Raw genomic sequence first — 17,234 nt, forward strand, 5'->3', positions numbered from 1 at the left:
GGAAAATACATTAAAGAGAAAATCCCACTAATATATATACACAATCATTTTATTTTTAAAAGGCATTTTTCCTGATCTCAGAATAAGAGAGAGTTTTTCACAGGACTACATACAGCTTTTTAAAACCTTACTCCCTGGTGCGTGTCTGCTCTCACTTTGACGAAGACCAGTGGGCATTCTGCCAGACAAACCTCAGCACTGAGACTGGCCTTTGGAAACCTTTGGAAAACTTGCCACTGGCCAAGGGTGTGACTGTCAATGACTTAGGTTCGCAGAGCCGAGTTCCGTATCTTAGGGTGGGGACGTGAGCATTCATTCAGTGCAGAGTTGTCAGAATCAAATACAGCACGTTGGCACACCACCGTGTGTGGCATACAGCAAGCATGAAGAATACAGACTGTTCTCCCCTCTATTTGATCAAAGGTTTTCTTTTAATCTACTGAATCTTTTCACCACATGTAAATCTTTAAAACTGTTCCACCAGCTGTTCTACCATAAATCTTCCCTAGGAACATATTCTGGAGAAAAACCAAGAGGACAGGGCTACTGATGTTAAGAATGGGCTTGTCAAATAAGACAGACTATGAAAGAAGAGCTTGTTCCTAGAACAACAACAAAGTGAGGGCTCCTATGAACACCTGCTTGGGAGCGCAGCCCTTCTGCCTTCCTCCTTCCCTTCCCCGGAAGCCAGGCTCTCAGCCCAGCTTTAATTTATGACCTCAACACCCCTGGAAAAATCCCTCTGTTGTATTGGTTTTCATCAAACAAAATAACCTAATTTGTTAAGTGGATGTGTCTACACAGATGTGGTAAATACTTTTTAAATTATTGAAATTAATGTAATAAAGAATCATTTAGTCAGTTTCCACACACAAAAAAAATTGGAATTCCTTTGATATATTATTTCGAACACAAGATTGTTCCATCATATAACAAATTTGAAGACTTTTTTCATCTAATAAAGCCACAGTTTTTCTCTTGTGACGATTAAAGAGATCCCATTTCAGACTCGACAATTTTTTGCTTATGTTGCTTAAATTTCTAACTCAAGGCCGAGCTTGTTTTGTTTTGTAAGTCACCGGTAATGTGTTGTTTTGCTTTGGTTTGGTTGTATTTTGATTTTGTTTTTGCATTGATGTGTAATTCTTCTATTTGTCGTCTGTAGCACATCATGAAATGGTATTGATATTCATGAAATGGAAAATGTATAAAGAGTAGGCATTGTTTGGCACATGCTCTGAACTGATAAATGCATTACAGGTGCAGAACTGCACAGAGTTTAAGCGCAGACCCTTTAAGTTGTGTGGCCTGAATTTGAATCCCGACTAAATCCCTTCGTGGACATGTGATTTTGTGTCTTTCTTGGGCCTCCCTTCTCTAATCCACAGAAAGAATATAATAAGACATCATCATTGTAAAGGCTTGGCATGTAGTAATCATTTGAAAGTATTTTTCCTTTGAAAAATTTATTATTGTTTTTTCATAATGACAATTACCTATAATTATTACCATTATTATGTACAACTTAATTGGATATTTCTTCTCTGACTTTTTAAAAGAATTATATTGAAAGCTTACTTTAAGAAATAAAAAATAATAGTAAACGTATTATAAAAGCTCCCATTGCTAAAAAAAAAAAAAAAAAAGCTATCAAATCACTTTGCTGGACATCATTGAGAGATTTTAGATGAACACTCAGTCTATTAGGAATACACAATTTGGGGTTAAAGAAAGAGTAAAAGTGCAGAAGATAGCTTGTTTCCTCACTAACTCAAGAATTTAAATAGTCAGGTGAGCATTCATTCATCTGTTTTTATGGAATAGGGTATTGGCTTGTCTGTTAAAATTGTGGAAAGGGATAAAATTTGGTTTCTCTATTTTGTGCTAGTATGGTGCTCTTTAATACCAAGGTGCTCTTTAAATGGGAGTAAACGTTTCAACTTGATGACTGAGAACTACATGTAGGATTCTCAAAAGCTCCCGGCAAAGTGGCCTATACAGATAGACACACATGTGCCTTAGAGTTTGACGTTGAAAAATTTCAATTTGGAAGATACTACCTCATACAAGACTAAATAGTTTTAATTTTACTCTTATAGTAATTTACATTTTCTTTGATTCTCAGAAACATGTTGCTGGATACATGTTTCTTTTAGTAAATAGCTCTCGAAAAAAATGAAAGTTTTGGTTGTTGTGATTTTTCTTATAAGGTTTTGTGTTAAATGAGTTACTTGAATCTTGAGTGGCAATAGCTTCAAAACGGAAAATTGCATTCACTTGTGACTGAAGTTGGCTTTGTTATATTAGGAACTTCATTCCTGGGGTTTCATAAGTAGAGGCACTGTTTAGTTTATTTTGACTCACAATAGAGCTAGTTCCAAAGAAGACTAAAAGCAATACGGAGGATCTGTGTCCTGGGGTGAATCTCATACCCAATGAAGGACAAGTTTTCCTGTGTTTTTTGTTTTGAGATTACATAGATTACTAGAAGTTTATTAAAAATCATGATGCCTCCTTCATAATTAATTTAAAATCATTCATTATATTCTTCAGTGTGATATTTATAATTTTTCATAATGAACATTTGGGGGAGGAAAAACAAACCATCTCTTTTAAATAATATCTATAGAAAAATACAATTTTGTTTTGCAAAATATTCTGGGTAGTCAAATTTTCCAGAATACTTTTGTTTTCTGAAGTTACAGTTCTATGATTTTAATTTAAAAGGGTGGCAACATAAAATATTCAACTTCAGTTCCCATCAGTTCCCCTTAGCCCAATTTTTCACATATGGTGTTAATATTTAGCTTTGCTTACAAGTGTTTTATCAAAATAAGTATGTTTCCATTAATAAATAGCTTTCAAAAGAATGGTTAATAAATGAACTGAAATGGATCCAAATAATTCATACAATTATTTCAATGGCTGTTTGTACCCACATTAACTTGAAAAAATAAAACAAATAAATAAATGAATGTAAAAACTGAAAAAAAAAGAAATTGCTGTTATTAAAAAAAATTACTTTAAAATAGAACTAGTGCTTACATTTTGATACAATTGGATTTCCTGAAAAACGTACAGATTACCGAATATGGACTGAAATCATTACAAATGCTCTTAAAGAATAAAGACAGGTGAAATTTTTCATAATTTCTTAATGCTTAATGCTAAAAGCAGGATATTATATTGAATATACAGTATGATTCTGATTCTGTAAGACGTCATGTATTTCATTAAAGTTATACAGTAACACACAGGTGCTCACATACATTCAGAAGGAAAATGTTATCAAGAGTTATCTTTGGGTAGTTCTTTAAGTTTTCCTTTATCTCCCAAAGTTTCTAGGATACAGATATAACTTTACAAAGATCAAGTGCAGTGTGCTATGCATGTAATTGTTTGTTAGTTATAAATGTCCATGGTGAGTCGACATGGCTCATCTTGTAGCTAAATCTTAGGTATTGTCAAATAGCCTAGGCTTCTAGAAACATTTTTATGTGCATATTAAAAATTAGGACATATTGTAGAGTGAATTGGTAAATGGATGATAGTTTTGAGTCTGAGAGAAGAAGAACTCTAGGATCTCAAAACACCAGTTAATTATATGTTTATCCACTTCTAATCCCGTGGGCAAACTCCGGAGGAAAATATCTTTCTAGCAAAAGTAGGTGAAGCATAGAAGATCAAACCCTAGCCCCTGAGTCTTCTTCAAAGGTCGTATGCACAATGATTTGTCTTGCTAAAATGTACAATGTGAGATACTCAGAAGCAGCCACCAATACTTGTATTACTGTAGAATTAGGGGTAAAAATTTTCTTCTAATTAACTTCATCTCTTTTGTCTGGTTTGGTAATAGTAAAACAGAGAAAGGTTGCCCCCTAGTGCAAGCTAGTGTATTGCAACACAATCTTGAAATGAACTTGTTTATGAAATTATATTTTCATGCACTGATGTTGATTGCACTTATTTTTTAAGTTGACACAGTCTTTTTCCTATTTAAATACTGATAGTTTATGGATCCCAGTGAGGTCTCTGGATAAGGGCTGGCTTTTGAATTTCTTTCTTTCAATTTTTGTCTATTTTTCTGGATTCTTATTACACAAGGAATGAAGGCAGAAAATAAAGTGGTGAATAATACAAAACAGAGAGATGGCAGAAGGCATGGAAAAAGGAGTTCTAGGCTCAATTTTCATTTCTCTTGGGGAAAAAAATGAAAAGTCAATAGCTCACTGTTGGGCCGTGTGCCCCCTACCTCCAGTAACACTGGAGCAGGACTCAGCAAGTCCTTGTCTGGGGTCAGCCCTGGTAGCCAGGGCGGGTGATTGAGCACGCACCACCCCCTCCACATCATAAGACTCAAGACCACTGTGACACAGAACTCCCACAGTGACCCACAGTGGCTTATCCTGTCTGTTCTAGAAGTTTCTGCTCTTGTACTTGGCCGTCACTGTTTCCTGGGGAACAGTTTCATCACTCACATGTATGCTCTCATCACGGAAGCATACATACCACTTACATATGTAAATGCACACATAAATACATACGCACTATATGATGTGATGTCACCCTCCACCAGGGGATGACTTACTGCATGGAATTACAACCCTCCTAACCCCACTGCATTTAGCTAAGGTGCTTATAAAAGTTCTTTCTTGGGAAAGTTGTTGAAGTGAAGCATCTCAGGATCATTTTATTTCATAGACTTTTTGGGTATGCACGATTATGCAACTCATTAAAACCCACACATACTGCAAGCCAAATGCTATATAATAAGAAAATGAATCTTCTGTTGATCTTAACTACCAGATCAGTTTTTTAATTTTTATAAGCAAATATAGAACATGATTAAAAGGTATGTTTGTGTTATATTTATCTTCTTCTAAGGACAAATAAAAACATAATTTACTTGCTTTATTTACTTGTGACAGTACGAGTGAAAAGACCTATTTAAATTTCGAATTGAGGACTTAAAGATTTTTACGCTTGATCTTAGCCAAAAGGCCGAGAAGTGATAGATTTTTGAATTTTATATTTCTATTAGGTATATATTTAAAGATAATGGAAGCATTATATAGTTTTGAAAAGATGGATAGGATATAACTTACTTTTTATTGAAGACAGCTGCCTCTAAAATGTTAGGAAACAGTTTACTGTTAGTAAAACAAGACAATCTTGAGATATTTGGCAGAAACAATTTCTGGGCAATTAGAAAAAGTGACATATCTCTTCACTAAAATTATAACTGTCTGTCTCTGTGTTTTGATGGAAAGAAAGTAAGACTGGTAAATTATGTTAAATATTGTATAGTCTAAACATATCTTTTTGCAACGCTTGGAAAGTAAACACAACCAAAGAAAGAATTGTGTTACAATAAACATGCAACCCTTTTAATTGATTTAAATGATTCAAATCCAATAGAAAGCATGTAAAAACTTAGGGGACACATTTTCATGGATTTATTTTATATTGATTATATGCCTCGGTCAAGATGACTTGGTTTTGAGCAAATAAACTTTGTAGTTGGGTAATTATAAAGAATGAAATGAAAGAAGAGAATACACCATGGGACAAGATCCAGATTTAATATGACTTTAATTTTGGCGTTATGAACTGCCTCTAGTCCACTTTGTAAATGGGATGTCTTCAGCTGGGCCATACGTTGAAGCAGGTTGATTGTTTCATGCCAAGAAGAGTCGACGTAGATGCTCTTTTTGTGTAATATACCTCCCACAACGAGATAATGATTTTTAAATAATATTTATTTTTTATCTTAAGAAACATTGAAGTACCTTCAATGCTATATGTGGGACATATAAATATATTGGAATCATCTTTCAGTTTTCTGACACAGTACCCAATTAGCTGATTTGTTCGTGCCTTATAAGAATGTTTGGCTTCAAAAGGAGCCTTCAGAAAGGTTCCTTGTATGTGTATGTGGAAAGTTGTCCAATACTGAAGTGATCAGCCCTGGATTTTATCTTCATGTTTTTTGTTTTTTAAACACTAGTGCATCTGTAATTGTTTCTTCTGTTTTGTAAGAGTTAGGAAATTGTTTCAAAACAAATTCATGAGTGAAAGTATAGCCCTAAACGTTGCCTATTGTCAACAGCCAGAAAGGAAGGTCACATGGGTGAGCCAAGAAGACATTTAGGTGCCCAACCCTGGGCATCATTCTGAAATAGGCCGTGTAGTTTTAGCCTCCCCACTTCAAATGCCTGTAGTGACTACTCTCCTCTTTTTCTTTTTATATTCCATTTTCCTATAGCCTTTTTTTAAAAATTGTTTTTAAACTGTTTCTATGAATCAGACAATGAAATCCTAAGAAGGGCCCATCACAGTTGTGGCTGTGCAGCTTCCTACTGGGGCGACTCAGTGTTGACTTCCTTAATGGATTTGATCAGCAGTTTTCTCATGTGCAAAATGAGAGTGGTATTTCCAACCTTGCAATATTGTTGTGATAGTTTGTGATATTGTATAAAAATGTAAAGGTTATGAGAGATGACATTCTTTTTACTTTTGGAAATGTTTGAAATTTTTCCTAAAGTTTTATTTATATACTTATTTATTTTATTTCAGAGCCCTTACTGTCATCTGTGCGCATGTGCGCGCGCTCTCTCTCTCTCTCTGTCTCTCTCTCTCTCTCCCTCCCTCTCTCTCTCTCCTACCATTGATTTAGTTTAGCTTCTCCTCTCCTTTGCCCTATAATCTGGTCTCCCTCATTCTAGTTTTGTCCCTTCTGTGTCCTTGGTCCTTTTCAGGCTTGTCACAGGGTTCAAGAGTGCTTCTTAGCTATCAATTTCCTGAGCCTTTGCAAAAAGACATTACAATCTAAACTATTCACTAGTACTTATTATTATTATTATTATTATAACTAGTGTGTATTGAGCGTTTACTATGTGGTAAACGCATTCTTAGCATCAACAGTGTTGACTTATTTAATTCTTTAACAGTCCTGTATGTGTGTACTATTATCTCTGTTTTATAGATGAGGCGACCAAGGGAAAAAAAGGTTTATATGTGCACATAGAACCACCAGTCTGTGACAGAACTGGAATTCCAACCCATGCGTCTATCAGACAGTAAATGCCAAGTTCCTTTGCATGCTGTGCGAGGGCTCTGTACTCCAGGATCTTGCCTTTCCCACCTTGCGTGGCTTTCTCCAGCATCGCCGAGCGACTCGCCCGAGCTCCCCATCTGCGCAGTATTCTGTGCCACCCAGGGTCTCCTCTGCCTCCTTGGCTTTGTGCGTTTCTGCTGGCCCCCTGTGCCGCTGCTCAGTACACCAGGCCTGCTCCAGCTGTGGGACACTTTTCTAGGAAAGGTCCTCTCTGGGCATGGCCTCAGAAAGCCTTTTTTTGATCAACATCCTACCTCTACCGTTTATTAGCTTTTCAGACCTTCTGACGTCATGATTCTCTGAACCTTAGTTACCTCCTCTATGAAACCATTATTAAACTCAATGTCCAGCCTTCTTAAAGTCTAGGATTCTGTGAATAATCTCTACAAAGAAGAAATATCCCTTGAAAAATGTGATTTTGAAACTAAGTGGGGTACAAAATAACATGCGCTACCTTTAAAGGATATTTTTACCTTTTCTTGCTCTGACTTTCACATTTGTATTATCAAGATACCTGCATGGATTTGGTGATGGGCATAACAACTGGTCTAGTTATTAGAAATTTATTTGCTAACGTCACCCACCCTCTCCTTGGGCTGCAACATATCTGACAAGTGTGGTTTTATGTCACTTGGGTCCTTTTCAGATTGTTCCTGAGTTAGCCAACATTTCAGTTGCCCTGTTATCACTGAGAGTCAGGTCCTGGATATTTTCTTTGTAGAGTAACTCCATTCACTTTTGAGTAAAGACCTTTGGCTAGCTACATCAAGAACTAGCCCATGGAGATTCTGGAAATCCTCATCTTGAATTATTCATGCTAAGAAATACCACCAGACAACTCTGGGCCCCAGTTTCTCACTTTCCTTAAGCAGAATGTTGCACAACTGTCCTTGCCTTTCCCTGTCCCTCCAGGACATGTCATGCTGACACCTTGCTCCTACAACCCTGGGCAGGGTGTAGCTGAGGTTGCTGCAGCAACAGCACACAGAGTAACATTCCCCTGCAACTGCAGTGGCTGGGATGGGAATCAGTTGAAAAGTTCCAGGGGTTTTTATTAGTGTATGATGCAGTCCCATGTCATCTACAGTTCCTAGGCTGTCCAAGACTTAAACACAGGATGGTGCGGAACGCTCCAGGCTAGTCACCTCCAAATGCGAGATGGTTCAGCAGCATCCTCCTGAAGCCACTGCAGTCGCTGCTTCCTTTCACTGCACCCTTTACTAACTACCTACAATATGAGGTCACAGTCAAACCCAGGCCCCTCTGCTGGAGCTCCGTGTCTACTGTTGCATATCCTGTGTGCTTAAAAAGCAATAGTGACCTTGGTTGATGATCAAGAAGCCCTTCTTTTTACCCAGGGAGTTGGATAATGGTTGACATTCCAGACGACATATTTTCAACCCAGTTGCTGGAAAGAACATGTGCTGAAGAATAAAGATGGAATTACTGTAATTCTCTATGGGAATTTGTACAAGTGGAACTTGCCATTGAATGTTGATCGGAGGAGGGCATAGAGTTGTTGGAGACTTCTAACACAGGATTTGGTTTATTTTTCAGACATGGAGATGACTTGATTGTGACTCCCTTTGCTCAGGTAAGCACAGCGTGGTGATGGGCAGGTTCCTCACAGATATGTAAATATAATTTGGGGGATGACTCCTGGTTCTAATTTAATTGAATTTTAAATCAAACACAAGCATAAATACAAATTCTGTGGTTCGTTCAAGTAATTCAAAAGCAATGCTAGAGAATGTGACTTTGGCCATATTGATCTGTTTCCTATAAACCCATAGACACCAGGAATAGCTTTGCTTCAAATAACAAATTACCTAAGGAATATGCTTAATTGGACCCACACTTCCTTGACTGACGTAAGCACCAGAAGCAGGAGGCTATATCGTGGATTAAATTACATTTAGTATAATTAGGTACATGATCAGTGCTTGAAATTCAATAATCCAATTCAACCTGATACTTTATTTGCTCCTTTTTAAAAAAAGTCATGTCATTTGTAAGGGATATGTTTATGTTTATATTTTCCTTTTAGGTATACACTTCATGAAATATTTTAGCCTCATGACAGGTGTCAGAGAGCGATAAAATGATCTGGAGTATTCTGGAATGCATGTAAAAGGGTTTATGGCCGGATGCGCCATGAAAATAGGCTAGTGCCTCTCAACTGTAGCCACACATTAGATTCACCCAGAGAGCTCTTATTCCCATGGCTAGGGCTTCACCCCTGGTCAGTTAAATCCCAGAACTTGTGAATCAGATGCAAGCATCTGTATTTATTAAAGGCTGCCGCATTTTTCCAGTGCGCAAGGGAAGTTGAGAGCCCCTGGTACAGACAATTAGAAACAGAATGGGATGAAATTGATCCAAACTAGGACAAGAAACAGACTTGAAGCCAACACTGACTGATAAGTGTTAAATATTGAAATACAGGTGATGCTGTGAATTATAAAAATTATAATCAGGGCTAGGTCATAAATAGCTATAGCATCTTAGGTAACTCAATTAAATTCTCTGGGCCCTCTTTTTTTCCATTTGGTAAAATTAGAGGATTACCCAGGGAGAAGGGTAGTCAGGCCCCAGGTAAATCTTTTTTCTCCTCCTACTAACTAAATAGCCTTGAGAAAGTCACTGAACTTTTGCAAGTCTGGTTTCTTCCTCTGTTAAATTCCAAAAGCACCTCTCTCATAAAGTTGTTAAGAGATTAAAGTAATACAGGGCTTATAAAATGCTCACCACAATTTCTAGAAAATATGATATTTAATGAATTTTTATTGTTATTGGTTAACTATGCAGAAATAAGATCGCTTTTTCATCTCTAAAATGTCATAAGAAGTACGGTTTTTTTAAAATAATAATAGCAGTATTTGATAGTAGGATTATGTATAGTTCTACTTTTTAATATTTCCTGAAATTTTTTATTGCTATAATTCAGATCAAAAATTTAATAATTCATAAATAATGTAATGTGTAATAGTGATTTTTAAAATTAATGCAGACAACTTAAAATAGATATTACCACCATGTTTTTCAGAATATTAATGTCTTATTTGCTTGAGTCTTTACTGGAGGTCATGAATTTTTTAATACCCGTATTTGCATCTCCAAAAACTTTATATTCATATGCGTTAATCATATGATAGCAAAAGCTTATAAAACTAAGGATTTTTAATTGATTACAGCTGTGAACTTAGAATTCTATATGTAAGAGCTGTGAACTAGGTGGACAGATAAAATCGGACAAATCAACATAAATAGCCATCTCTGAACTTAGAACTAATTATTCCAACTTGAGTTTATTCAGGTTGCTTTTTTTACTTCTGACTAAAATCTTGAGGTATTATTGTAAGCAAAGCATATCTAAATACATAGAAAAAGTTAAAAAATAATCTGTATGTGATACCTTGCCTTCTGCAAATGTATTTATTAATCTCCACCCAGTATGTTAACAAATTTGACCCGGTCCCTGCCATCAATGCCTTAAATTCTAAGGAAATCTAGTCTTTTACATGATTAGACATTTTCTGTAGTGTACCTAAAAAATCTCCAAAAAGAAAAAAAAAAAAACCTAATAGAATTTCAGTATACTGGGAGCTGGCAAGTGTCTATCTGTATAAAATATCATCTAATCTATATTAGTGAGCTATTTAAATAAAAAAATATGTACCCAGTATTCTTGAAATTGGAATTTTGAATATAAATCAACTATGTGTAATTTACAGGCATAGCTGATGCCTGAAAATAAGCCCATAATATATTTAGAAGACGTTGATGAGCTGAGTGACTCATAGCACCTTTCAAAGGGTCATCAATGCCTCAGAGATTGCAGATTGTTTTTAAGCGGCTTCATCACAGCTTTTTACCAATGGCCTTTTAATGGGTGTAAGAGTTGAAAAGCCCTCCTAGAATTTTTTTTTAAGTCTGTTAAACCTGAAGAGTTTCACCACTGATAGAAGGTCTCCGGGGAGACAGTTAAGGGAGAAACCCCAGTTAGTACCAGTTTGCCTGATACAACCTTCTCTGAAGCCTTGCTGGGCACAACTCACACATTTTATTGCCCTAACCACTAACTCCTCTAATTTTTTTTTTTTTAATACAGGCTAGAAAACTTACCATTTAATGCTAAATATTATAATCCTAAAAATATAAGATGTTTTTGTCACATGAAGCAGTGTCAACATTATTTGGCCTGATATAATTGCTTTTTCCAATGCACTGTAAACAACTGACTTTAGACAAGTCACGCAGGAAAATGTGCAGCCAAGTAGTCCAAATAATTGTATCTTTGCCCAGCATGCTTTAGGCTTTGGAATTTCACACTAAATTCTGATGAAAAAGCCTGTGCCTCTCAAAATAAATATTTTTGCATCAAGAGTTTAGGAGTACTGGGTGTCCATAAAGTTAGTGTGTGTTTTAAAATTTACAACTATTTTAAATTGCACACGAACTGTATGGACACCCTACATAAATACTGAGCAAAAAGAAAAAGAGTTTTTTCACAATTCCAAAGCCCCAAACTACTGCTATTGACATTTACCTTTTATCCCTTTAGATGTATCTTTCTGTGTGAATTTTCCTTTCCTATGACTTCCAAAAATGGCCTCCCACTGCCGAAAGGGGTCAAAGGTCTTCAGTCAAGATCATCTTCTGTCTCTTCCTGAAACCCCTTTCTGTAGTCCTGACTGCATCTCTAAAACATGAAATGATCCTCCCTGTTCTTTCCAAAGCGAGATTTCTTGTGAAGAGAATAAAATCCTAAATTACAGGAGAATTTAGGCAGTTATGCAAAGGTATATTCCACCTCGTTGGCTGGGCTAAAAGCCTAAAGGAAGTAGAATCTTTGATGAAGTAAAACCCAGGAAACACCCAAACATTATCCTGGATCCCTGGAAAGACCCTGACATCATTCAAGCAAAGGAGATATGCCTGGTTTGAAAATACAGGGTAGAAACAACCACATCATTTTCTTTTACTCTAACCAAAATACACGGGATACCTCTAGAAAAAAAAAATGCAATCGTTATTAACACTCTAGGACATTACCAATAATCTTTAAATGTTCCCCTCTCTCACATTTCACCCAGCCGCAGGGTCTCGTGGCCTCCTTGCCGGCTATGAGAGAAGACAGACATCTCATTTGAGTTGGTTCTATTTTCCTTTCAGCGTTTTTTTAACCTTCATAAATTTAAATTGCAACTGGCATCTTCTATGCATCAAGTTCTTTTCAGAACAAACCCTATCAAATTGTCAATATTCAACCGTTGTTGATGTAAAACATACCGAGGGTGGCGGGTTCAAACCCGGCCCCGGCCAAACTGCAAAAAAAAAAAATAGCCGGGCGTTGTGGCGGGCGCCTGTAGTCCCAGCTGCTCGGGAGGCTGAGGCAAGAGAATCGCTTAAGCCCAGGAGTTGGAGGTTGCTGTGAGCTGTGACGCCACAGTACTCTACCGAGGGCCATAAAGTGAGACTCTGTCTCTACAAAAAAAAAAAAAGCCAGAAGTTTAACTCAAACAAAACTTGTAAAAAAGGTTTTCTTTTCAAATAAAGTGGCCTTTGTAAACAGTCATAATTTGACTCCGTGTTTTTTTTTTCCTGGAGGCAAAACTGAGGTCTAGAACCGGTGCTGTTCCCTCCCTGGCTCCTGCGCCACCAGCGGCGCTCACGGGCTGTGTTTTACCGCCATCTTCTGGCTCCAAGTGTGTATGGCATGAAAACCTGTCCTCAAATCCGTTTCTTACAATCTCTCTCTGTGAGAAAGTTTAGCTAGTTGACTATTTAATGAAGCCCACATTTTTCCTGCTATTTTCAGTGAATACTTTTGGTTAACAAATGTATTGCTCATCATTCTCAAGGTATTTTTGACATTGACTGATTACATTTTTTCTTGGAGGGACAGAAGAGAAAGAAATGACTTTGAGCTGTGTGGAAGAAACCTCAGGGACTTTTTTGGTTAGCAAGCATTAAGAAGTGAAGAAAATCTTAGGAGCATTAACCTCTGACTACAGCTCTTAAAGAGTTGAGTTCAGGGAGAATGAGAGCTTCCCTAGAACAAAGGCTAATAATAAGCGAGTCTTAATTTAGGGGGTTCAGTAAAGTTTCCAGTTCACCCCACACCTCCCTCTTTCTGTCCTGTGATGCCAGTGAGAGCTTAAAAAGCTTAACCCACTCATCCTTATGATGGAGACGCCGAGAGTCAACGGGAAAGGCTCACAGCAACACCCCCTTATAAGATTTATCTGGAACTTTTATATACTTCTGTCAAAAGCATATATTTAATTTAGCTGAGTGCAGGAGATAATAGTTAACGCTGAACAGAAAATTTACAAAATACTGTTTGTCCTACCACACACACATAAAAACCCAACGATCTAATACTTGCACACATAGCAAATGATGTATCTACAAGATTGTTTACTCCAGCAATGTTTGTAAAAATAGATAGACAACCTAAAAGTCAATTGTTAGGGGACAGGCAGCTGAATGAATGAAGGAAAGGCTGGCAGGCAGATTTCATTTTTCACTTTTTGTTTTGAAATATATCATACGTACATGAGACTATGTTATGTTGTGTAAAGTATAAAGCCTAATACTACAATGAACAGTTTAAGAATTAGAATAGTACAAATATTTTCAATGCCCTCCAAGTGTCCCTCCCCAATTTTATCTGCTTTCACAGCTTCTTCTCAGAAATGACACAAATTTTTATTCTTGTCTTAATTATTATAGGGGATACTTTTTGCGTTATACCCTTTTGGCTTGTTTAAATTCTGTACTATGTAAAGAGACAGACTATACAGAAAATGAGTAAACAAAATGTAAATTAAAAAACCAAAATGAAATCACATTAGATTAGGTTAATTAGTATATTGGATGTTTATTATAACAGAGGCAAAAATTTCTCTACAGAGAATTTTCCTTTCATGACTGATGTTTCCTGTCAAATGAGCACAGAGCAGGAATGACCTGCAGTACTATTTCTATTTACCCCGTTGTCAAATTCGGTAAACTTAACTATTATGTGTTAGAATAAAATTCTCAGAATTCTGGGGTTAAAATTACTGCCTAGGAAAGGGAACGATTGGCCGGTGCAGTAATCCTATTTTAAATGCTTTATTGGTGTGTTTGATGCTCACTTCTTAAACCACAAATTAAGGCTGCATGATTTAATGACAGTGGATCATTTATCCGATTTTCTTCTGCATCATTCAAAGATTTCATGCCTAATGAAAGGCATCGTGGTCTGACGTCAGCAGTTGACTATTTGAATACTCCATCCCAGGCAGCCTGACCTTTCAGAGCTGTGAGTTGTTTACATGTGATAATGAGCCAGGTTTTTCCAGTGACTGAGTGAATCATGGTTGGCTTCTTCCAAAGCACCATTAACTCCTTCAGGGGAAAATGCTGTTGGTCACTGTCCCAGAGCATAAACAGCTCCCCCAGAGACTTAGAAATTCATGTCAATTCCGAAAGAAGAGTTTGAGATCTTTTTGTCTTAGAAAAAAACCTAGACTGACTTTAGTTTCGGTCTGTGCCAGATGAAAAAATTCTGAAAACAGTACAAGAACTATGGAGCCATTAGAAGTTGGGGGCCTCCTTTGCATTATAATGCTAGACATTGAGTCAGTTCCCACGTGCATGCAGAATCTTTAGTTAAATGTAATGCTGCCAAAATGGGCTGATAGTCATCGAGGGCATCCTCTTTTCCAAGCACTGTGCTTGACACCTAACCTCTCATTCCATATTCCTGTCATTCCATGAGGTACGCCTCACCATCCCAGTTTTCCAGAGAAAGAAGCTGAGGTGCAGAGAGGTGATGTAACTTGTGCACATTCACACACTGAACGTGTAACAGAGCCATGCAGTCTGGATTGTTATTCAGTACCTGCCAGGTCACTTGAAATGTGTTTTAGATAAATTAGTGTTCTAGTTGTCACCCAGATTACCTATAATCCCACCTGACATAGGTTCCACCCTGGAGAAACTTGCCTCTCTAGGAGGAAGTCGGGGGTAAAGAAAGAGATAGTGTCCTTGAAATTTCTCCCTCCTGGGCTTAGTTTCAATTCTTTGCCCACTTTCTAGTTGCAGTTGGAGTTAGAAAAAGGCAGAGGCTATCAGAGATAGTGCCACCTGTGGGTCCTGCCTTGTCATGTGTGGGGACATGCTGTGTCTTTGTATTCACTCATTAAACCAAATTTTCTTGAGTAACTTTTGCCTGCTGGACACTGTGCCTGTGGGGCAGCAGCCCTTTGTGTGAGAAAAACATCCCTAGGGCTTCTTATGATCCTCTACTCAGATAACCTTGGCAAAGGAAAAGAAAATCTGTTTACTGGCCGCATGGCAAAGGTGGAAAAACAATTTAAAATTCACTTGATTTACTGACTTGTATTTATGTGATTCCTGGTGAAATTTTGAAAAGAATTTGGGAGAAATTTTGTTTTTTTTTTTTTTTTACCCATAAATCAAGACCTTATTAGTATTTCATATGTCATTTCAAATTTGCACAAAATGCAACAATGCTCTATGTTTACCGCGTGGGGTATTATCTTGGTGAATAAAAAATCCAGGAATACTGTGGAAGCTGTTGCTGCTGGCACCATATTCATAGACAACAAGGAGAGATGTCTGGAGAATCCTTGTAGTCTAGCCTCTCTGGATTTCATATGGATATGTGCAAACTTCACTGAACGCTGGGAGATTCTTTAGTGCTGTGTGAAACTAAGCTGCAAGCAATATCAAGGTTTTCTTAACAAACCATTTTTGGCTGTATTTAAAATGGCCCCAGTTCAAGACGTTTAAACAATCCTTTTTTGTTGTAGGTCTTGGCCAGCCTGCGAACTGTACGAAACAACTTTGCTGCGTTAACTAATTTGCAAGATCGAGCACCTAGCAAGTAAGACATCCTTTCTCCCCACTCCTTTTTGACTAAACTTTTCAGTAGTGTTTTCTGTTTGATTGAACTCAAGGCAGTAGGTTAGACTTCTCTGTGCTGTTGCCATGTTATCCAACCACGCATACTGAGTCATATGATGTCCTGTTAATTTTCTATAAATACTTCATGGTGATGGTTCTTATATCAGAAATGAAGCAGTATGACAAATAAATACGGTGATTCCATCTGTCAGAAATCACCAGGCACGAGCACTCTTCTGCCCAGTTGTTTATACTCATGGTAACTTTAGAGTTTTGTCTTACTTCATAAATTCACCATGGGCCAATACTCTCATCAAACCTTAAAGTCAACTCAAAGTCATCCTCTTAGTATTACTTAGGGAAGTGCCACATAGCAGTGAAAGACTTGGGACAAGACCCCCACTCTGTCTGGGACTATGACGACCCCAATCAACCGCAAGAGACGGCACTTGATGCAATCAGCAAGAGGGTTTTATTCCAGCATGCTGGGGCTTAGCTCGTAACTCTCTCAGGAGCAGAAGAGTTAAGCCCCAAACAACAGGTTTTACAAGCTTATAAAGGCAAAAACCACAAAGTAGGGAGGGGTAGCAGACATGGCAGGGGCTTTAACCACAAAGTAGGGAGGGGTAGCAGACATGGCAGGGGCTTTAACCACAAAGTAGGGAGGGGTAGCAGACATAGCAGGGGCTTTTTAGATAAGAAGAACTCTGGTTCATTACGTAACTGTCTTAAGACAAGATTAACAGTTAAACATTTGCTTAGCCCTTTTATCTGCTTCAGCTTGGGGCTATCTCCTGGAACAGTTACAAAAGGTCACATTCTCATGGTAGGGGGCGAGAGGTGCTGTTACATGGCTGGTACCCCCCCCCCCCTTTTGGATTTGGTAATACTTTCCTTCAGTAGCAGCGATCTCTGATTCTCCTGCGCATTACTGACACTAAGACCAGCAGCATTCATGGAGCAATTAATAAAATTGTGAGTTAGGTGATAACTTGGAAAGCACTGGAAAGAGGCAAAGCTGAGATGGGAAATGATTACAATTTGGGGGTTCTGATAAAGGTAACATATCTAAAAAGAGAAAATTAATTTTACCAGATTAAATAGAGAGCTGATTGACTATTACGAAAATGTCTATTAATTTTTTATTAAGTCATATACACACAGATCATGAATACATTTATGCACATGTGGGGTA

At 37.5% G+C, this 17,234-nt stretch overlaps 1 protein-coding gene across 5 annotated transcripts in view; it reads left to right on the plus strand.

Annotated features, from left to right (window-relative positions):
* LOC128584991 (cAMP-specific 3',5'-cyclic phosphodiesterase 4D) overlaps positions 1-17,234 on the plus strand; it is a 566,576-nt gene that overhangs the window by 351,366 nt on the left and 197,976 nt on the right. For all 5 annotated transcript variants that reach the window (XM_053590276.1, XM_053590273.1, XM_053590274.1 and 2 more), the window contains exons 3-4: positions 8,675-8,711; positions 15,946-16,019. In XM_053590276.1, coding sequence (XP_053446251.1) covers positions 8,675-8,711; positions 15,946-16,019 — 111 coding nt within the window. The remainder of the gene's footprint in view (positions 1-8,674; positions 8,712-15,945; positions 16,020-17,234) is intronic.

This window comes from Nycticebus coucang, chromosome 1 (assembly GCF_027406575.1).
Source record: "Nycticebus coucang isolate mNycCou1 chromosome 1, mNycCou1.pri, whole genome shotgun sequence".
NCBI lineage: Eukaryota > Metazoa > Chordata > Mammalia > Primates > Lorisidae > Nycticebus > Nycticebus coucang.